We start from the raw sequence: 22,798 nt of genomic DNA, 5'->3' as shown, positions 1-22,798 counted from the left end.
GAGAAATTCAAGCAGGCTGCAGAAATTTGCCTAAGTAGCAAGGAGCCTAATGTTAATCCCCAAGACCATGGGGGAAATGTCCCCAGACTATGTCAGAGACCTTCATGGCAGCCCCTCTCATCACAGGCCCAGAGGCCCAGAAGGATAAAATGGTTTCATGGGTCGGGTCCAGGGTCCCCGTGCTGTGTGCAGCCAAGGGACTTAGTGCCTTGTGTCCCAGCTGCTCCAGCTGTGGCTGAAAGGGGCCAATGTGGAGCTCGGGTTGTGCCTTCAGAGGGTGGAAGTCAAAAGCCTTGGCAGCTTCCATGTGGTGTTGAGCCTGTGGGTTCACAGAAGTCAAGAACTGAGGTTTGGGAACCTCTGCCTAGATTTCAGAAGTTGTATGGAAATGCCTAGATGCCCAGGCAAAAGTTTGCTGCAGGGGTGGGGCCCTCATGGAAACCTCTGCTAGGGCAGTGTGGAAGGGAAATGTGGGGTCAGAGCCCCCACACAGAGTCCCTACTGGGGCACTGCCTAGTGGAGCTGTGAGAAGAGGGCCACTGTCTTCCAGATGCCAAAATGGTAAATTCACTGACAGCTTGCACCGTGCACCTGGAAAAGTCACAGATACTCAATGCCAGCCCGTGAAAGCAGCCAGGAGGAAGGCTGTACCCTGCAAAGCCACAGGGGCAGAGCCGTCCAAGACCATAGGAACCCACCTGTTACATCAGCATGACGTGGATGTGAGACATGGAGTCAAAGGAGATAATTTTGGAGCTTTAAGATTTGACTGCCCTGCTGTATTTTGGACTAGCATGAGGCCTGTAGCCTCTTTGCTTTGGCCAATTTCTCCCATTTGGAATGGGTGTATTTACCCATTGTCTGTACTCTCACTGTATCTAGGAAGTAACTAACCTGCTTTTGATTTTACAGGCTCAGAGGTGGAAGGGACTTGCCTTGTCTCAGATGAGACTTTAGACTGTGGACTTTTGAGTTAATGCTGGTTGGGAAGGCATGATTGGTTTTAGAATGTGAGGTCATGAGATTTGGAGGGGCCAGGGGTGGAATGGTATGGTTTGGCTGTGTCCCCACCCAAATCTCAACTTTAATTGTATCTCCCAGAATTCTCATGTGTTGTGGTAGGGACCCAGGGGGAGGTCATTGAATCATGGGGGCTGGTCTTTCCCCTGCTAGTCTCGTGATAGTGAATATATCTCACGAGATTTAATGGGTTTGTCAGGGGTTTCTGCTTTTGCTTCTTCCTCCTTTTCTCTTGCTGCCACCATGTAAGACGTGCCTTTCGTCTCCTGACATGATTCAGAGGCCTCCACAGCCATGTGGAACTGTAAGTCCAATTAAACCTCTTTTTCTTCCCCATCTCGGGTATGTCTTTATCAGCAATGTGAAAACAGACTAATACAAACATTATGAATGTATTTAATGCCAGTAAACCATATACTCAAAAATGGTTAAGATGGTAAATTTTGTTATGCATATTTTAAAACAATAAAAATATTGAAGGGAAAAAAATCACGTCACCTACAAATACAGATAGTTTTACTTCTTCCTTTCCAATCTGTATGCTCTTTTTTTTTTTTTTTTTTTTCTTTCCTAATTGCCCTGGCTAGAACCTCTACTATAGGCCGGGCGCAGTGGCTCACGCCTGTAATTCCAGCATTTTGGGAGGCCAAGGTGGGTGGATCACAAGGTCAGGTAATCGAGACCATCCTGGCCAACATGGTGAAACCCTGTCCCTACCAAAAATACAAAAAAATTAGCGGGCATGGTAGTGTGCACCTGTCATCCCAGCTACTCGGGACACTAAAGCAGGAGAATCACTTGAACCCGGGAGGCAGAGATTGCAGTGAGTCAAGGTTGTGCCACTGCACTCCAGCCTGGTGACACAGTGAGACTCCGTTTCAAAAAAAAAAAAAAAGAACCTCCACTATAATGTTGAATTATAATGTGAATATAAGTTGCAAGAGCAGACAAACATCCTTGCCTTGTTCCTGATATGAGTGTGGAAAGCCTTTAGTACAATGTTAGCTATGGGATTTTGTAGATACCTTTGATCAGGTTAAGGAAGTTACCTTTTATTCCTAGTTTGCTGAGTGTTTGTATCATGAAAGGGTGCTAGATTTTGTCAAATGTTTTTTTCTGCACCTATTGAGATAAGAAATGTGGTTTTTGTCCTTTAGTTTTTAGGCATGTTAAATTTGATATATCTATTATCAAGCAGAGACGTCAACCAAGCAATCACATATAGGACTATGGAGTTCAGACGGTCAGGACTAAAGATAAAAAATGTAATAATCATCAAAGAAATGCAAATTAAAACCACAATGAAATATCACCTCATTCCTGTTAGACTTTCTATTATCAAAAAGATGAAAGATAAGTGTTGACAGAGCAGGAACATTGGCATCTTGGACAAGCCCCTCATTCAGCAGGAACATCGGCATCTTGGACAAGTCCCTCATTCTAAAGTTCACCTTAATAAAAAACTGCCTAAATCTAAAGGGCATCAGCCTAATGGCTAAGGTCAGCATGACCATAAACCACAAATAACATCTCCAACGAGAAACATTCCAAACTCCTCCCTGACCACAGACATGCTAGCCCCAAGATAACATGCCTCCGGCCAGGAGGATGCCAGCCTTGAGATAACCCCCCTCTGACCGGAAAGATGTCTGCCCCAAGATAACCTCCCCTCCTCCCAGAGACATTCCAACCCCGCCATAAAACTTCTCCCTCACACAGAAACATTCCAAGCTTGTGATAAGCCCTCTCACCCTAAAACCAATATATACTCTTAGTCTGTAAGAGAAAGTGCTCCTGACCAAAATTGGTCAGAAACCCCTCTCAGGTTTTATCTAAAGTAAACCTGCCTCTAACTGTCGAACATTTCATGTTTCTTTCCTCTTTCTTTGACTCTTATATTTGGTGCCAAAATCTGGAACAGGTGCTGGGGGCAGAGGCTCTCTTGCAACCCAGGAAGCAGTGGGCAATGGCAGTTCATTGTAAGTTAATTCCTGGATCCTGAGGGTCTCTGGCCACCCACCCTGTCTTTTCTCTCACTTCATTTTTCAAGTGATTTGCATGAGTAGGACAACTAACCTAAAGGGGACTGCGAGGCTCTGGCCAGGACTACTCCCAGCAAGTTCTTTAAACCTTCAGATCTCAGGAATCCACCTCCAACGGCCCACAATGGGTATTTTGCTCTCTCCCCTCCTCCTCCCTTCTCTCTCTTTCTCTCTTCCTCATGTGGCTGCAGTCTAAGGGGCCCTTTGCCAATTCCAACCGGAACATCCAACATCAGACACTAGTCCAGCCAACTGCTAAGATCTGCCCTCCCTTGGCTTTCCCACAGTACCAGGAAAAGTCAGGTCTGCCATCCCGGTCCTCAGAGGACCAGCAGCACTAAAAAGCTAGAAGAAATCTTGGGGATGCCCAGTTTTCATCTCAGCTTGACTGTCCTCTTTAGAAAGAGGACTCCGTGTCTCTGTCTTTTGTCTGGGAATGCCTAGAACAAAAACAGACACCCTTGGCTTCTCACCAGTCCACATGGGTGCCAAACAATCCCACATTCCTACATCCTCCCCACTGGGTTGCCTCCTTCACAACCTTGCCAAACTTGGGTTACGGGGAAGCATAAAGCCAAAGCATTTAGTCTTTTATTGCAACATGGTCTGGCCCCAATACACATTAGATAATGACAGCCGATGGCCCAAAAATGGCACCTTTTACTTGCAAATTCTTAGCGATCTTGACAACTTTATAACCAGGAATGGCAAACGGCAAGAGGTTCTCTACATTCAGACTTTCTTCTACCTTAGATGCCAACTCTCCCTATGTCAAGCTTGCACCCCTCATGAAGTCCTTCTTCTCAATGAAAACGCTGTCTGGGTCTCTTCCTCCTCCAAAAACCCTTCCTCTGAGATCCTTTCCTGCAAAAACTCTTCCTCCAAAACCCCTTCCCTCAAAACCCCTTCCTCTGAAACCCCTTTTCACCCTGCAGATGAACCCCCTCCGTATTCCCATCCCCCTGGTTCTGCTCTTCATCCCTCCAAACCCTCCACCCCAGGGGCCCCTCCTGCCCCCAAGCCTCCAGCTCCAAACCCCACTCCTCCTCCTTCTCCACCTGTTACCTGTTCAAAAGCCACCAGTCAAACCACCCCAGCCATTCTCCCTCTCCGGGAAGTATCTGGAGTTGAAGGCATTGCTCACATTCATGTCCCTTTCTCCATTTCTGATTTGTCACAAATCGAATGGCATCCAGGATTCTTCTCTGAAAATCCCTCTCACTATCGCAGGGAATTCCTGCACATAACCCAATCCTTTAATTTAACTTGGCATGATATTTATATAATTTTAACCTCCACCCTCACTCCTGATGAAAAGGAACGCATCTGGCGTTCAGCTGAAGCCCAAGCAGATGAACTCCATAACCAAGTCCCTATATAAAATCCAGTGGCCAATGATGCAGTCCCCCATAGAGACCCAGCCTGGACTTACCAACAGGGAAACAATGGTATCAGGTGATGGGACCACATGATTACCTGTCTCCTCACGGGCATGAACAAAAATGCCCATAAGGCAGCTAATTACAAAAAAATCACAGAAATTACAAAGGAGCCCCAGGAGAATCCTGCCCTTTTCTTATGACGCCTCACTGAAGCCATGCTAAAATATAACAATCTGGATCCAAAATCTAGAGAAGGGCAAACTTTTCTCCACCTCCAATTTATTTCCCAATCTGCCCCAGATATCCGGAAAATATTATAAAAATCAGAGGAAGTCCCCAAACATTTCAGCAAGATCTCCTAAATGTGGCCTTCTGTGTCTTCTTTTTTTCTTTTTCTTTTTTTTTTTGCTCTTGTTGCCCAGGCTGGAGTACAATGGCATGATCTTGGCTCACTGCAACTTCCGCTGCCCAGGTTCAAGGGATTCTCCTGCCTCAGCCTCCCAAGTAGCTGGGATTACAGGCATGCGCCACCCCACCTGGCTAATTTTGTATTTTTAGTAGAGACAGGGTTTCGCCATATTGGTCAGTCTGGTCTCAAACTCCTGACCTCAGGTGATCCACCCGCCTTGGCCTCCCAAAGTGCTAGGAGTCCTTCCGTGTCTTTAACAACAGAGATGAGGAACAAAAAATTCAAAAAGACAAACATCTCCGGTTAAAATACCAGATGCTCGCCTCTGCTGTCCAAAGGTCAGTTACACAAAAGCCTCCTGACAACCCCAAGGGAAACTCCCTCACCTATCTGGAAGTGTCACCCTGAAGTGCCACATCAGGGTTCCAACATGGCAACCCTGGACACTAGGCAAAGGCTTGTCCTAAACCCTGGCCCCCTACCAAACCGTGCCCAACTTGTGGTCTTTGGGGACACTGGAAAATGGACTGCGCCCAATGGGTACACCCTCCCTGTTCGAGTGCGGCTCATAATGAGGCCCCCCGACTATCACAGGAGGAAATCTCTTCACTGCTGGCACTGACAATGGAAGATTGAGGGTGCCTGGAATCCTTCGCCCCCACGTCCAGTGAGTCCATGGAACCTAGGGTAATTGGGACGGTATCCAGTAAGATTATTTCCTTTCTCCTGGATACTGGGGCGAGCCTATCAGTATTAACTGAATATCAAGGCCCACTAGAATGTTCATCAGTTTCTGTTGTTGGCATGAAGGACATACAAGAAACTCCATACAAAACACTGCCTCTATACTGCTCATTTTGGGGAGTCACCCTCACTCACTCTTTCTTGGTCATTTCTCATTGTCCCACTCCTTTACTAGGAAGGGACATCCTACACAAACTAGGGGGAATCATTCATTTATCAGCCCTACAGCAAAGCCTAATCCCTTACTTATTATTATATCAAGAACAAAACCCCTCCTCAGACACTCCACATCAAATAGACTTAAAACCCAAATTCCTGGCTCACGCCTGTATTCTCAACACTTTGGGAGGCTGAGGCGGGTGGATCGCCTGAGGTTGGGAATTTGAGACCAACCTGACCATGGAGAAACCCCGTCTCTACTAAAAATACAAAATTAGCCGGGCCTGGTGGTGCATGCCTGTAATCCCAGCTACTCGGAGGCTGAGGCAGAAGAATCGCCTGAATCCAGGAGGTGGAGGCTGCGGCAAGCCAAGATCATGCTATTGCACTCCAGCCTGAGCAACAAGAGCAAAATTCCGTCTCAAAAAACAAACAAAAAACACTCAAATTCCTCAGCCAGGTAAATCCTACAGTATGGAACGACGACTCCCCCATAATGGCTACCCACCATTCTCTAATTCAAATCTCACTAAGGATCCTAAGCGCTACACAGTGGTCCCACAATATCTCCTCAACCCTAATGGATTACGGGGACTCAAGCCCATCATCTCCTGACTTTTGGCTGCCAATATTTTAATCTCCACCCATTCTCCCCATAATACTCCTATTCTCCCAATCAAAAACCCAGATGGCTCCTATAGACTGGTTCAGGATTCGTGACAAATCAACTCCACTGTTGTTCCTTTTATCCTATTGTTCCCAAAACCCCACACCCTCCTATTGCAAATTCCTCCCAACACTAGCCATTTCTCAGTATTGCACCTCAAGGATGCTTTTTTTTTTTTTTTTTTTTTTTTAACTATTCCTCTATACCCCTCCTGTCAAAACCTTTTTGCTTTCACTTAGACTGACCCTGACATAGGCTACTCTCAACAACTCACCTGCACTCTCCTCCCCCAGGGGTTTAGGGGGCAGCCCTCACTATTTCGGTCAGGCACTTCAATTAGACCTCTCCCAACTACATCTACAACCTAGCATCTTGCTTCAGTACGTGGATGATTTACTTCTTTGCAGCCCCTCTCTAGAACATTGTATTCAACACACCACCAGGCTTTTAAATTCTTTGGCTGAATGCAGGTACCCAGGTGTCCAAAAAGAAGGCCCAATTAACCTCTCCAAAAGTCTCATACCTAGGATTAATCGTAACTCGAAATACTCGAGAAATTCCGCCAGCATGAAAGCAAAGCATTCAACAAATCCCATTTCCTAAAACAAAAAGGGACTTATTTTCTTTCCTTGGATTAGTGGGATATTTCTGATTATGGACAGCAAATTTTGCCATTATCACTAAACTCCTTTATGAACACACAAAAGGCAATCTTGACCAACCACTCACTCCCACCCAGCCCTTTATCATGCTTTCTCTCACCTAAAACGTGCCTTATTATAGGCCCCTGCTCCAGGCCTTCCAAACCCCCTGAGATCCTTTCATCTATATTTACACAGTTCTCATAATCAGGCCCTTGGACTATTAGCCCAACCCGTGGGAGACTCCCTCCAACCAGTAGGATATTTTTCAAAACAACTAGACCCCATTTACAAAGGCTGGCCCCTTTGCTTAAAAATTTTGGTCACAGCCTCTCTAATTATCCCTGAGGCACAAAAACTCACATTCTACAAACCCCTTCAGGTATTTTCTTCTCAGTCTGCAAAATATACTCAGCCATAAGGTGCTAAGCTCCATCTCATCCTCCCACATGCAGGCTTTACATTCAACTCTCCTTCAACCCTCTATCTCTCTTCATAGATGCTCCCCGCTTAATCCTGCCACTCTTTTGCCTTCAGCACCAATTTTAGACCCTGACCAACACTCATGCTTTAATTGAAAGTTCTCTTACCATATTTCACCCCCTTACTTCTACTCACATAAAGGAAGCCCCAGATTGGTTTATAGATGGCAGTGCATCAAAAAACCCTTCCCTCCAAGCAGGGTATGCCATCATTGAGGGATATCATAATGACACCCACCTAGAAGAATCATAGAGGCTGCCCCCTTGCCTTTGGGCACATCCTCCCAAAAAGCAGAATTAGTTGCCCTAATAAGAGCACTAACCCTAGCAAAAAGTACACAAGTTAATATATACACCAATTCTAAATATGCCTATAACACCATCCATTCCAATGCCCAAATTTGGAGCAAGCTGGGCTATCTCACGGCTACGGGATTTCCTATCATTAATGGAAAACTAATCCATCATTTACTAAAGGCAGCTTTACTTCCAGAAAAGGTTGCAGTTATCCATTGCAAAGGACATCAATCAGATAAAAACCACATTTCAATAGGAAACCGTGAGGCTGACTATTGGGCAAAACAAGCCTCAACCAACCCTCCAATCCCCCAATACCTATTTCCCCTCATACAACATATCCCCTTCCTTTTATCCAGAACACCAAATACAGCAACTAATCACGGCGGGGGCACAAGTCAAACCCCCATACTGGTTGATACAAAACAAATTAGTCCCACCTGACCTTGAAAAAAACTACTCTTTTATGGGACATTCACAACCTCTTCCATATTAGCCATTCCCCTCGGCAACATTTCTTAAGCTCCCATATACACATAACCCCAGATATAAAGGAAGAGCTAAAGGCCATTTCCCATCAATGTTCTATTTGCCAAAAGGCTTCATCCCACTCCAACACTAAACCCCTTTCTTTCCCAACCCATCAAGCCAGGGGACACCTTCCAGGACAGGATTGGCAAATTGATTTTACCCATATGCCCCCAGTTAAAAAGGTTCGATTTCTTCTAGTTCTCATCAATACCTTTCAGGATGGGTTGAGGCTTTTCCCACAACCAACAAACGGGCTTCTACTGTCACCTCCAAATTAATAATGGAAATCATACCCAGGTTCAGGGTGCCTCTCTCTTTTCAATCCGACAATGGTCCTGAATTCATCTCTGAATTACTCAACACTTGCACAATCTCTAATCACCTGGAAGCTATATATCCTCTATTGACCTCAATCTTCAGGAGAAGTTGAAAAAATGAATGGTATTCTAAAAACCACCCTCACCAGGTACTCACTCCAAACACATAAAGACTGGGTTACACTTTTACCTTTGGCCCTTCTAAAAATGTGGGTGCTCCCACATAAACCCTTAATGCTCAGCCCCTTTGAACTCACGTATGGGAAACCACTGGCCCCTTTCGTTCCACCTCAGGGTCAAACGACACCTCTACCAACTCCCCTTGTTTCCCCTCTTCTGTATACTATCCGCTATTTCATTTGGGAATATGCTGACAAACACCTGCCATAACCCATCACTGACTCCTCTAATTCCTTCCTACAGCCAGAAGACTAGGTTCTCATGAAAGATCCCAGTCCTACCCCCAATTCCCCCCTCACACCTAAATGGAAGGTGTAAAAAGTAAAGTAGAGGTTCCTCTTCAAAGACTTTCCTCCCCATCTAATTAGGAATAAATAGTAACTTCTCTTAGGAGCAAAATTTATTCAAAGACCTGTGCTAACATTCTTAAATATTGGCTAGCTGTAATAAAGAAATCAATGTGCTTTATGTTCTTAGCTCCCACAATTTAGCCTAAATATTTGCCCTGGCATGCTTATACTGGTCCAAGCAAGCATTAGGTCATAGCCTGTTCCTCTTCCTTATTTGAAGGTGTTTTTACCTTTCTTAGCATTCCACAAGTTACTTCCTCCTTCCTTTGTTCTCCTCTGCCTTTGCCTCTTCTAAAAAGTTCTAAGTTGCTAGCCAATCGGGACAAATACAGAATGTGAGGTCCCATTCCAGCCAATGGAAACTGGACACAGCAGTAGGATGGAAGCGTCAGTTTATAAATGACCCTGTCTCCTTTGTTCGGTGTACTCTCATGGCAAAACTGCTGGCGAGTGTGCCCTTTCTGCAGAAAGTAAAAATGGCCTTGCTGAGGAAATTAAATTTATGTTCAAGTGCTATTTCTTTATGGCACCAGGGAACAAGCATTTCTAACAAAGGGACCTTACCAAATCATTCTTACCACACCCACAGCAGCAAAACTCCAGGGACTCCCCAACTGGTTCCATTATACTTCTCTCAAGAAAACAGACTTCCCTTTGCCACATACCCAAACAACCAAATCTAAAACCCCTTCAGCCTTCTCTTGTATCTCCACAGGACCCACTTCCCTTTGCCTCACCTGAATCTCAGATGAAAAGGAAGAGAAATTCACCGCTTATGTCTCTTTCTCTCCTGAACTTTCATTGCTTCCTAATCAACCTTGTTACAGACCTTCAGCGGTACCCCTACGAAACTCCCATTATATATCCTGATCAGCTCTTTACTGTTCTATGGGACCTATGGCTTCAAGGAACTTTCCAGGACTTTACTCTTACCCAAATAACCTTTTTCTCTTTTTGCTTGTTTTTTTTTTTTTTTTTTCCAATATAAATACCCTAAGTACATCAACCTCACTAATACAACCACTTCTCACTGCTCTCAAGCTCAAACTATAAACCTTACACAATCCCTCTCGCTGCGAGCTAACTCTTCCTTTGCTCCCAAATGCTGGACGTTCTTATCGCTGTCTTCCTCAGCTTACACAGCCCTTCCTGCACCCCTTCATGACCTTTTAGCAGGGAGGATAACCCTGATTTATACACTCCAAAAGGGAGCTTCCTTTCTTGAAAGAGCTGACACCCTGGTCGGCAATTATCCTACTTCCAGGACTAATCAGGCTAACAAATTATTTCAAGCCTATTACAACTCCCTGCAATGCCTCAAGCCCCAAGACTCTCCCATTAAAGGGCCTATAACTAAACACACCCCCCTTTTACAACAAGCTTCACTTTGCTTTTCAGCCTCTGAAGGAAATCTCCCTGTAGGATCCTTAACACTTAACCAATGCAACCATACTATCATTATTAAACACCCCGACCATCAAACTAAGAGTTAACTACCCAGTATCACCTGAAGCAAATGGAGCATTTCTGTAACTGGCTCATTTGACAGCCTCTCTCTCAGCCAATGCCTCTGGTCTAACTTGTGCTGTCCCTGGTGCCCACTTTTTTCCATGGCTCAATATAACGATGCAACATCTTATTGCATTAAATGTGTAAAAAGTAACTCTTCCTATATTTCTACTCTAGTAGGTGTCTCCCTGGCCCCCTCCTTGTCCATTTGGAGTAATGTACCACAGGAAAGAAAAAACACCCCATATTTAGTTCACCTATTCTCTTTCTATATCTCTGCCTGTATACACGACAAAGGCCTGTTCTTTTTGTGTGGCACCAACACATATCTTTGTCTCCCTACCAACTGGACTGGAACCTGTACCTTAGTTTATCTATCTCCCTCTATTGGACTTGTTCCTCCTGATCGACCTTTGCCCATCCCATCCATCCAATATGTTAGAAAAGGAAGGGCCATACACTTCATTCCCTTAATAGCCACCTTGGGTATAACCTCTGGACTTGGATTGAGAGCAAGCGGATTAGCCACTTCCATAACATACTTTAAGGCTCTTTCAACAGAACTACAGGACTCGTTAGAAGACACAGCCCGAAGCCTTATAAAAGTCCAAGACCTTGGCCAGGGGCAGTGGCTCACACCTGTAATCCCAGCACTTTGGGAGGCTGAGGCGGGTGGATCACCTGAGGTCAGGAGTTCGAGACCAGCCATGGCCAACATGGTGAAACCCCGTCTCTACTAAAAATACCAAAAAAATTAGCTGGGCGTGGTGGTGCATGCCTGTAATCCCAGCAACTCGGGACACTGACGCAGAAGAATTGCTTGAATCCAGGAGGTGGAGGTTGCAGTGAGCCGAGATCCGCACCACTGCACTCCAGCCTGGGCAACAGAGCAAGAATCCGTCTCAAAAAAAAAAAAAAAAGTCCAAGACCAACTAGACTCTTTGGCTGGCATAGTCCTCCAAAACAGACGGGGACTAGATCTTATAATGGCTGAAAAAGAAAGAGGGATTCTGCCTCTCATGAGGTGAGGAATGTTGTTTCTACCTCAACCAATCAGACCTAGTAAGAAACGCTGCTGAAAAACTTAAAGAAGGGGCTAAAACGCTAAGGGAATATCAAAACAACAAAATAGATTCTTGGTTTGGGAACAAAATCATAGCATGGGTCATCCCATTCCTGGGACTAATGTTCTTACCCTGCCTAATTAACCTTTTTCAAAGATTTTTTTTTTTTTTTTCGAGACGGAGTCTTGCTCTGTCTCCCAGGCTGGAGTGCAGTGGCGCCGCAATATTGGTTCACTGCCACCTCCACCTCACGGGTTCAAGCGGTTCTTCTGCCTCAGCCTCCCGATTAGCTGGGATTACAGGCATTCGCCACTATGCCTGGCTAATTTTTGTATTTTTGGTAGAGAAAGGGTTTCACCATGTTGACCAGGCTGGTCTCGAACTCCTGACCTCAGGTGATCTGCCTGCCTTGGCCTCCCAAAGTGCTGGGATTACAAGTGTGAGCCACCACACGTGGCCAAAGATTTTTGACTGACAGGATCATGGCCATTTCACAGACAACTACCCCAGAACATCTACACACAGCAATGCTCCCACAGTCAACCGGACACCAGAAAACTCTCCGTCCCCTCAACAGCAGGAAGTAGCCAGAAAGAACACACTGTCCCTCCTCCTTTTTATAACTATAGAGTCTGGATTGACAGAGCAGGAGCATCGCCATCTTAGACAAGTCCCTCATTCTAAAGTTCACTTAATAAAAAACCACCTAAATCCAAAGGGCATCAGCCTAATGGCTAAGGTCAGCACGACCATAAACCACAAATAACATCTCCAACCAGAAACATTCTGTCAAAATAAAGCTCAGAGTCTTAAGGAAATTGAGCACTCAAACAAAGGATTTTCAGTAAAGCAATTTTTACTTCTGCACAGAGGGGTGCTTCTCCTTGGCCAGTCGCCATGAGAGCACACCAGAACAAAGGGGAACAAGAGCCTTTATTCCTGATGTAAATCCTGCCCCTGTGCCTTTTCCCCATTGGCTGGAATCAGGCCACACAATCTAAACTAGCCCCAGTTGGCTAAACATTTGAACTTTCTTTAGATAAGATGGGCACATAAGGGAGAGAGGGGAAAGCGGAAAGGGGTGTCTGCAATGAGCTAGAGAGCTAGTCTTCTTTCCAAATAAGGAAAGGAATGTGAGCTGGTACTGTTAATGCCTGGTACTGTGGCATGTCTGCGCATGTAACAAAGGCAGAGAGGAAGGACAGAGGAGAAAAGGGAAGGCAGGGGTGGCGGGGTGCGGGGTACTATGAATTAAAGAATAAAGTATTGATCAGGCTATTTGAAGAGAAACCTCATCATATCCCACAATTCCAAACTCCTCCCTGACCAGAGACATGCTAGCCCCAAGATAACTCCCCTCCTCCCAGAGACATTCCAACACTCACACAGAAACTTCTCCCTCACACAGAAACATTCCAAGCTTGTGATAAGCCCCCTCACCCTAAAACCAATATATATTCTTAGTCTGTAAGAGAAAGCGCTCCTGACTAAATAAAAAAAAAATCGGCCAGAACCCTTCTCAGGTTTTATCTAAAGTAAACCTGCCTTTAACTGTCAAGCCGCATTTTGTGTTTCTGTCCTCTTTCTTTAACTCTTACAAGTGTGGGCAAGGATGTGGTGAAAAGGGAACACTTGTATACTGTTGGTACTATTATAAATTAGCATGGACATTCTGGGCTGGGCGTGGTGCTTCATGCCTGTAATCCCAGCACTTTGGGAGGCCTAGGGTGGGCAGATCGCTTGAGCTCAGGAGTTCGAAACCAGCCTGGGCAACATGGCAAAACCCCATCTCTACCGAAAATACAAAAAATTAGCCAGGCATGGTGGCACGCACCTGTGGTCCCAGCTACTTGGCAGGCTGAGGTGGGAGGATTGCTTGAACTCAGGAGCCCCAAGCTTCAGTGAGCCGAGATCATGCCACTGCACTCCAGCCTGGGTGACAGAGGGAGACCCTGTCTCTAAATAAATAAATGCGTACATAAGTATGGCCATTCTGGAAAACAGTGCAGAGGTTCCTCAAAAAACTAAAAATAAAGTTACCATATGATCCAGCAATCTCACTTCTGGGTACTTCCAAAGGAACTGAAATCAGTATATTGAAGAGATACCTGCACTCCCATGTTCATTGCAGCATTATTCATAGGAGCCAAGAAAAGGAAACAACCAAAGTAGCCATCAACAGGATGAATGGATTTTTAAAATGTGGTATATACACACAATGAAAAATTCTTCAGCCGTTAAAAGGCAGGAAATTCTGATTTGCAACAACATGAATGAACCTAGAGGACATTTTGCTAGGTGAAATAAACCAGGCACGGAGAGACAAATACTCCATGATCTGGTTTATACATGGAATCTAAAAAAAGAAGTAGAGAGTAGAATAGTAGTCACCAGAGGCTGGGGGGATAGGGGTAGATGGGGAAAGGAGAAAGGTTAGTCAATGGTACAAAGTTTCAGTTAAACAGGAGGAATAGGTTCTAGTGATCTACTGCACAGCATGGTGACTATTATTAATCATAATGAATTATATATTTCAAAATAGCTAAAGAATGAACCTTTTTTTTTTTTGAGACAGGGTCTCCCTCTGTCACCCAGCCTGGAGTGCAGTGTGCCATAATCTCAGGTCACTGCAGCCTCCACCTCCTGGGTTCATACGATTCTCCTGCCTCAGCCTCTTGAGTAGCTGGGACTATAGATGCGCACCACCACACCCAACTAATTTTTGTGTTTTTAGTAGAGACAGAGTTTTGCCATGTTGGCCAGGCTGAAGAACGGATTTTAAATTTTTTCACCACAAAGAAATGATAAGTATTTGAGGTGATGGATATGTTAATTAACCTGATTTGATCATTCCACAAGGTATACATGCATTGAAACATCACATTGTACCCCACAAATATATACAATTATTGTTAAAATAATTGTATAATTATTGGTTAAAAATAAAACTGACCAAGTGCAATGGCTCATGCCTGTAATCCCAGCACATTGGGAAGCCAAGGCAGAAAGATCATTGGAGTCCAGGAGTTCAAGATTACAGTGAACTATGATGGCACCACTGCACTCCAGCCTAAGTGACAGAGCAAGACCCTGTCTCCAAAAAAATAGAAATAAAACTGTACCCCATAAACATGTATAATTATGTGTCAATTATAAATAAACCCAAAAACTTTAAAAATAAAACATAAAATAGGCCGGGCGCGGTGGCTCAAGCCTGTAATCCCAGCACTTTGGGAGGCCGAGACGGGTGGATCACGAGGTCAGGAGATCGAGACCATCCTGGCTAACACGGTGAAACCCCGTCTCTACTAAAAAAATACAAAAAACTAGCCGGGCGATGTGGCGGACGCCTGTAGTCCCAGCTACTCGGGAGGCTGAGGCGGGAGAATGGCGCGAACCCGGGAGGCGGAGCTTGCAGTGAGCTGAGATCCGGCCACTGCACTCCAGCCTGGGCGACAGAGCGAGACTCCGTCTCAAAAAAAAAAAAAAAAAAAAAAAAAAAACATAAAATAAAATAATGCCAAAGTAAAAGGTTTACTAAAAAAATATGAAAGTTCTCAGCACAGAGATGAGATTTAAAGCCAAGAACCTGGATAAGATCACCCAAGGAAGGAGTACTAAAAAAAAAAAAAAAAAGACAGCTGACATGGTGGCTCATGCCTGTAATCCCAGCACTTTGGGAGGCCAAGGCAGGTGGATCACTTGAGCTCAGGAGTTCAAGACCAGCCTGGGCAACATAGCCAGACCCTGCCTCAAAAACAAAAACAAAAACAAAAAAAAGACATGGCATTCCAACATTAAGATCATCTATAGAAGAATTCCAGCTAATGAGTACACAAAGAATGGTAAAACTAGAAAATCACGACTTTGTGGCCAGTCTTGGTGGCTCACGTCTGTAATCCCAGCACTTGGGGAGGCCGAGGCAGGCGGATCACCTGAAGTCAGGAGTTTGAGACCAGCCTGGCTAATACGACAAAACCCCGTTTCTACTAAAAACACAAAAAATTAGCCAGGCATGGTGGCACCCACCTGTAATCCCAGTTACTCGGGAGGCTGAGGTAGGAGAATCACTTGAACCCAGGAGGTGGAGGTTGCAGTGAGCTGAGATTGCATCATTGTACTCCAGCTTGGGCAGCAAAAGCGAAACTCCATCTCAGAAAAGAAAACCACCACTTTGTAATCTCTAATAACTGATTTGACCCTTTGGGAGGCTGAGGCAGGTGGATCGCTTGAGACTCGGAGTTCAAGACGAGCCCGGGCAACATAGGGAGACCCCAACTCTTTAAAAAAAAAATGATTTGAGCAATAGTTATCAATGGATTAAAGGCTGATGGGTTGGTTGGGAACGGGATATTCACAGCATGCTAAGATATCCTAAATGTGTTACTTCCTCATCATAAGGGGGAAATGCAACTTTGCAAAGGAGGGATCAGATTGGAATCACTGAACCCATTGGTCAACCTTAGCATTACTGAAAGTAGGAAAGTCAGACATTATATGCTTCCTGATATGACCCAACATAGGTACACAGCCTTCCCTATAAAGTATTCATGCCAAAAATATTGAAGCTTAATCTTATCAAGCCTTTAGTTTAAATTATAGGAGACAGAACAAACTAATGACACTACAAGGAAGTCATCACGCTGTAATTCAAATCATCGTCATAGAAAATGGAAGGGAGGGGAGAACTGTTCTAGATTAGAAGTTCAAGAAACATAACACCCAAATGAAGTTGCAGACCTTCTTTGGATCCTGATAGACCATTCAAAAAATTTGAGGCTGGGCACGGTGGCTCATGCCTGTAATCACAGCACTTTGGGAAGCCGAGGCGGGCGAATCACTAAGTCAGGAGTTCAGGACCAGCCTGGCCAACATGGTGAAACCCTGTCCCTAGTAAAAATACAAAAAATTAGCTGGGCGTGGTGGCGGGTGCCTGTAATCCCAGCTACTCGGGATGCTGAGGCAGGAGAATCGCTTGAACTCAGGAGGCAAAGTTTACAGTGAGCCTAGATTGTACCACTGCACTCCAGCCCAGGCGACACTGCAAGACTCTGTCTCAAAAAAAAAAAAAAAATTGAATATGGACTATGTATTAGATGATATCAACGAATTCATTTATTTTGTTAGGTATGATATGGCATGGTAGTTTTGTAAGAATATGATTTTTTTTTTTTTTTTTGGCCAGGCAAGGGGGCTCATGCCTGTAATCCCAGCACTTTGGGAGGCCGAGGCAGGTGGATCACCTGAGGCCAGGAGTTCGAGGCCAGCCTGGCCAACATAGTGAAACCCCATACTAAAAATACAAAAATTAGCTGGGCGTGGTGGCAGGTACCTGTAATCCCAGCTACTCGGGAGGCTGAGGCAGGAGAATCGCTTGAACTCAGGAGGCAAAGTTTATAGTGAGCCTAGATTGCACCACTGCACTCCAGCCCGGGCGACACTGCAAGACTCTGTCTCAAAAAAAAAAAAATTGAATATGGACTATGTATTAGATGATATCAACGAATTCATTTATTTTGTTAGGTGTGATATGGCATGGTAGTTTTGTAAGAATATGATTTTTTTTTTTTTTTGACCAGGCAAGGGGGCTCATGCCTGTAATCCCAGCACTTTGGGAGGCCGAGGCAGGTGGATCACCTGAGGCCAGGAGTTCGAGGCCAGCCTGGCCAACATAGTGAAACCCCATACTAAAAATACAAAAATTATCCGGGCGTGGTAGCAGGTGCCTGTAATCCCAACTACTTGGGAGGCTGAAGCAGAGAATCACTTGAACCCGGGAGGCGGAGGTTGTGGTGAGCTAAGATTGCGCTACTGCACTCCAGCCTGGGCAACAGAGCAAGACTCCGTGTTAAAAAAAAAAAAAAAAGAATATGTTGTTTTTAAGGAACATATACTTAAGTATTTCAGCGTGAAATGTCATATCTGGGGATTTAAATTACCTTAGAAGATATGAGGAGGAATATCAACAGAATCTGAAGCAGCAGTCAGTGAGGTAGGAAGAAAATACAGAGAGCAAGGGCTCCTTGGAAGACTAATGAATCATGTGTTTCATGGAGAAGTGATCAACTTCGTCAAGTACTAGTGGTCTAGGTTGACGAAGATTGAGAATTGACTCTTGGATTTTGTTATGTGAATGTCATTGGTGACTTTGATAAAAGCAGTTTGAGTAAAGTGATGGGGTGAAAACCTGATTGGGATGAGTTCAACAGAAGTTAGGAGGAAAGAAATAGGAAATGACAAGTGTAGACAATGATATTGACACCTGGAATTTTGCAGTAAAGGAAAGAGAAGAAATGGAGCAATAACTGGAAAGGAAAATAGGATCAAGAGAGGATTTTTTTTTTAACAGTGAAAGAATTGGTGGGTTGAAGTCCTTATACCAGTGAGTGACAAGGGATGAGATCTTTTGCACAAATGGAGGGGTTGTGCTAGAAGCAGAGAGTTCATCCATACTAACAGGATAGAAGGCAAAGAACACAGGGGGAATAATGCTGGGAAGTAGGTCGATAAGGGAGAAGCTCCTGGAAACTCTTCTGATTGCTTCTATCGACCCAGTGAAATTGGAAGCAAGAGAGATGAGGGAGAGGTGTTGAGGGTCTGAAAAGCAAGAAGGTGTGAAACAGGCCTCTAGTAGAATGGATGAGTGAATACATTAGAGAAATGTAATATGATTGCCAGGCAGCATGAAGGGCCTGCTTGACATTAATATTGACGGATTTCAAATAAGACCAGTCAGCATGATTGTTTATTCAACCATGTTCATCTCTGAGGGCCAGAGTTGGATTTAGCAAAATGTGTTAGTTTCCTATTGCTGCCGTTACAAATCATCACAAATACTAAAACAACACATAGTATTATATTTTATCTTACAGGTTATATCTTGCAGGTTATATAGGTTAGAAGTCTGACACAGGTCTCACTGGGCTAAAATTAAGGTTGCAGCAGGGCTGTGTTCCTTTCTGGAGGCTCTAGGGGGAGAATGTGCTTCTTGACTTTTCCAGCTTCCAGAGGCCATACGCATTCCTTGGCTCATAGCCCCTTCCCCCATCTACCAAGTCAGGTAGAACAGGTTGAGTCCTTTTCACCCTGCATCACTATGACCTCTTCTTCTGCCTCCCTCTTCCACTTTTTTTTTTTTTTTTTTTGAGATGGAGTTTCACTCTTGTAGCCCAGGCTGGAGTGCAACAGCGCAATCTCGGTTCACTGCAACATCCACCTCCTGGGTTGGAGCAATTCTCCCACCTCAGCCTCCTGGGTAGCTGGGATTACAGGCGTGTGCCACCACGCCCAGCTTATTTTTGTATTTTTGTAGAGACAGGGTTTCATCACATTGGCCAGGCTGGTCTCGAACTTCTGACCTCAGGTGATCCACCCACCTTGGCCTCCCCTAGTGCTGGGATTACAGGCATGAGCCACCACACCCAGCCCCTCTTCTACTTTTAAGCACCCTGTGATTACACTGGGCTCACCCAGATATTCCAATTTCCCTATTTTAGGGTCAGCTGGTTAGCGACCTTAATTCCTCTCTACCATATGAGGGTAACATATTTACAGGGTTCAGAAATTAGTATGTGGATATTCTTGGGAGGCCATTACTCTGCTTACCATACGAAGGCTATGGTCTTGCCAAGCCAGTATAATGAAGTGTGAAAGAGAAAAAAAATAAGTTAAAGTTGTATACAAGGAAGCCTCCACAATTATTGACTCTGAACTTCAAACTATGTAAGGAGAGAAGTGAGAACCTGAGGGGTGTGCAACAGTGAAAAAATGGAATCAATGAACTATAGGTCCCAACGATACCAAATAGTTGTTGGAACTGGTGTTCTAGAGGGAGTAAGGTAGAGGATGGAGAGTAGAATGCTTGAACGGTGGTATAATAATGGAAGTGTAATAAAAAGTCTGATTCTGCTGGGCATGGTGGCTCATACCTGTAATCCCAGTGCTTTGGGAGCCTGAGGTGGGAGGATCACTTGAGCCTAGGAGTTCAAGACCAGCCTGGGCAACACAGTGAGACTCCATCTCTACAAAAATCTTTTTTTTTTTTTTCTGAGACAGAGTGTTGCTCTGTTGCCCAGGCTGGAGTGCTGCCCAGGCTGGAGTGCAGTGGCGCAATCTTGGCTCGCTGCAACCTCCGCCTCCCAGGTTGAAGCAATTCTGCCTCAGCCTCCCAAGTAGCTGGGATTACAGGTGCCTGCCACCACGCCTGACTAATTTTTGTATTTTTAGTAGAGACGGGGCTTCACCATGTTGGCCAGACTGGTCTTGAACTCCTGACCTTGTGATCCACCCACCTCGCCCTCCCAAAGTGATTACAGGCATGAGCCACTGTGCCCAGACTACAAAAATCTTTTAAAAATTAGCCACGCTTGGTGGCACACACCTCTGGTATATGTTTACATGTACAGTAAGTCCTCAGTTAACGTGGTCAGTAAGTTCTTGGCAACCACAACTTTAAGCAAAATGATGCACAGCAGGTCCTTGAATGACACTGGTTCATTCAATATCATTTTGCTGCAACACTGATGAGAAAAAAATTGGTTTTGCTACGTCATTTCACTTAAAGTCAGTTTCCAAGAACCTACGGACAATGTTAAATGAGGACTTACTGTATATACACGCACATACATCTTTGCCCACTCATGTAAGTGTATCTGTAGAAGAAAATACTACAAGTCCTAGCTTCAAAAGTAAAACTATGTATCTTAACTTTTGAATTGACTCATATAGCTCATCACACACCAGCCTGAGAGAATATAAATAAATGCTTACTCACACTATTGACTTTATTAAAATCTGGCATGGTTTTCTTGAATAGCAATTTTAAATACACATTCCCTAAGATACAGCACTCTGAATTCCAAAGTGTACACTCAGTTATAAAGTGCACAAAAATTCACAAAAAGGCTGCCTATTACGACAAAAGTAAAACGGCAAACAATTGGAAAAATCTAAATGAAAGGCCTGGCATGGTGGCTCACGTCTGTAATCTCAACACTTTGGGAGGCTGAGGCAGGAGGACTGCTTGAACTCAGGAGTTTGAGACCAGCCTGGACAACATGGCAAGACCCTGTCTCTACTAAAAATACGAAAAAAATACTTTGGGAGGCCAAGGCAGGTGGATCACGAGGTCAGGAGATCGAGACCATCCTGGCTAACACGGTGAAACCCCATCTCTACTAAAAGTACAAAAAATTAGCTGGGCGTGGTGGCGGGCACCTGTAGTATCTGCTACTCGGGTCGGGAGGCTGAGGCAGGAGAATGGTGTGAACCCGGGAGGCAGAGCTTGCAGTGAGCTGAGATCGTGCCACTGCACTCCAGCCTGGGTGACAGAGCGAGACTCTGTCAAAAAAAAAATAAAATAAAATAGCTGGGTGTGGTGGTGTGCACCTGTGGTCCCAGCTACTAGAGATGCAGAGGTGGGAGGAGCGCTTGAGCCCCGGGGGATGGAAGTTGCAGTGAACTGAGTTAGAGATTGAGCCACTGCACTCCAGCCTGGGTGACAGAGCCAGACCCTGTCTCTAAAAAAACATATAAAACAACAATAATAAGATAATAAATTGACTGGGCATGGTGGCACCCACCTGAAGTCCCAGCTACTAGCGAGGCTGGGGCAGAAGGACTGCTTGAGCCCAGGAGTTCCAGGCTGCAGTGAACTATGATCAGGCCACAGAATTCCAGTCTAGGCGACAGAGCAAGACCCTGTCTAAAAAAAATTAAAGCAGTAAAATCCACAGAGACAGAATAATGGTTGCTAGGGGCTGAAGGGAGGGGGAAATGGGGAGTTGTTTTATGGGAGTAGTTTCAGTTTTGCCACATGAGAAAAGTTCTGGAGATGACAGACAGTTGCACAACAATATGAATGTAGTCAACACTACTGAACTGTACATTTAAAAATGGTTAAGATGATAAACTTTATTTTTCATAAAACCCAGTTTCTGCACAAAAAGATAAATTTTATGTTATGTGTACTTTACCACAATTTAAGAAAAAATTTAAATGCTCATCCCAACCTTACCACGCCCCCCACCCTTAGCCAACTGGTGAATGCTAACTTATTTTTCAACGCCTAGCTCGAATGTCTCCTCTTGCCATGCCATCCCTTAGCTGACCACCCTTGTAGTTGGCCATCCCCTCTTTTATGCCAACACTATGCCCTGCACATACATTATACCTCTTAGAGCACTTATCAAACCTAGTAATTATTGCTTTACAGATCCGTTTCCACTACTAGATTACAAACAACTTGGGGGCGGGGACCTTGTTTTACTCATCTCTGTATCCCCTAGGCTTGGGGCTTGATAAGCTGAAAAGTATCAATAAGGGCTTGATTAATTAAGGTTCTGGCTCTTACGGAGCTCATACTGCAGGGTCATCTGCCCAAAAGAAGAGGCATCGGGGTCTCCTGAGGTTTTAGAAATCTGGTCAAACATCCAGAGCTGACTCCCACACCCTACTGCGAGAAGAGTGCGAGAGCGCGCCTCATAAGGCTGCGCCTCAACAGTTCGGGTCACCAGGGGGATCTGGGTGCCACCCCCACCTCCACCCTGGGCCAGGTCGGTAAGCTAGACCCGCCCAGCGGCCCAGACATACCTTAGGTAATGAGCAGCCTGCTCTGGGCTCAAGGCCTCGGCTTCCGGAAACCTACGGGACGCCTCCATGACCCTCGGACTGGGTTCCAGTTACCCCGGGGGGAGCTTGGAGCTTGAATTTCGCGCACTCCCGCCCCGCGCATGCTCTATGCGCCTGTGGCGAGGGACACAGCCAACCGTCAGCCTCGCGGCCGGCCAATCCGCGACCACGCGCTGCGACGCCACCGCCTGAGCCCCGCCCATGAGGGTAGGCGCCTGCGCCTACGCGCGCCTGGAGGTAGGAGGTGACCTCTGCCTTCGAGACACGGAGCGTGCTGCGTCACTCTGTAGTCCCTTGCGTTTCAACCCAATTCAAACCATGCTGCGGCCAATTCGTTCGCGCATGCGTGTGCTATCATTGTGAGTGGAGGAGACT

At 45.2% G+C, this 22,798-nt stretch overlaps 1 protein-coding gene across 1 annotated transcript in view; it reads right to left on the bottom strand.

Annotated features, from left to right (window-relative positions):
- Positions 1-22,536, bottom strand: part of ERCC6L (ERCC excision repair 6 like, spindle assembly checkpoint helicase) — a 44,111-nt gene extending 21,575 nt beyond the window's left edge. Inside the window, exon 1 of the mRNA XM_007992067.3 lies at positions 22,385-22,536. Coding sequence (XP_007990258.3) covers positions 22,385-22,452 — 68 coding nt within the window. The 5' untranslated portion in view covers positions 22,453-22,536. The remainder of the gene's footprint in view (positions 1-22,384) is intronic.
- Between the last annotated feature and the right edge of the window lie 262 nt (positions 22,537-22,798).

Source organism: Chlorocebus sabaeus, chromosome X (genome assembly GCF_047675955.1).
Source record: "Chlorocebus sabaeus isolate Y175 chromosome X, mChlSab1.0.hap1, whole genome shotgun sequence".
Classification (NCBI taxonomy): Eukaryota; Metazoa; Chordata; class Mammalia; order Primates; family Cercopithecidae; genus Chlorocebus; species Chlorocebus sabaeus.
This window is presented reverse-complemented; position numbering and strand designations above follow the sequence as displayed.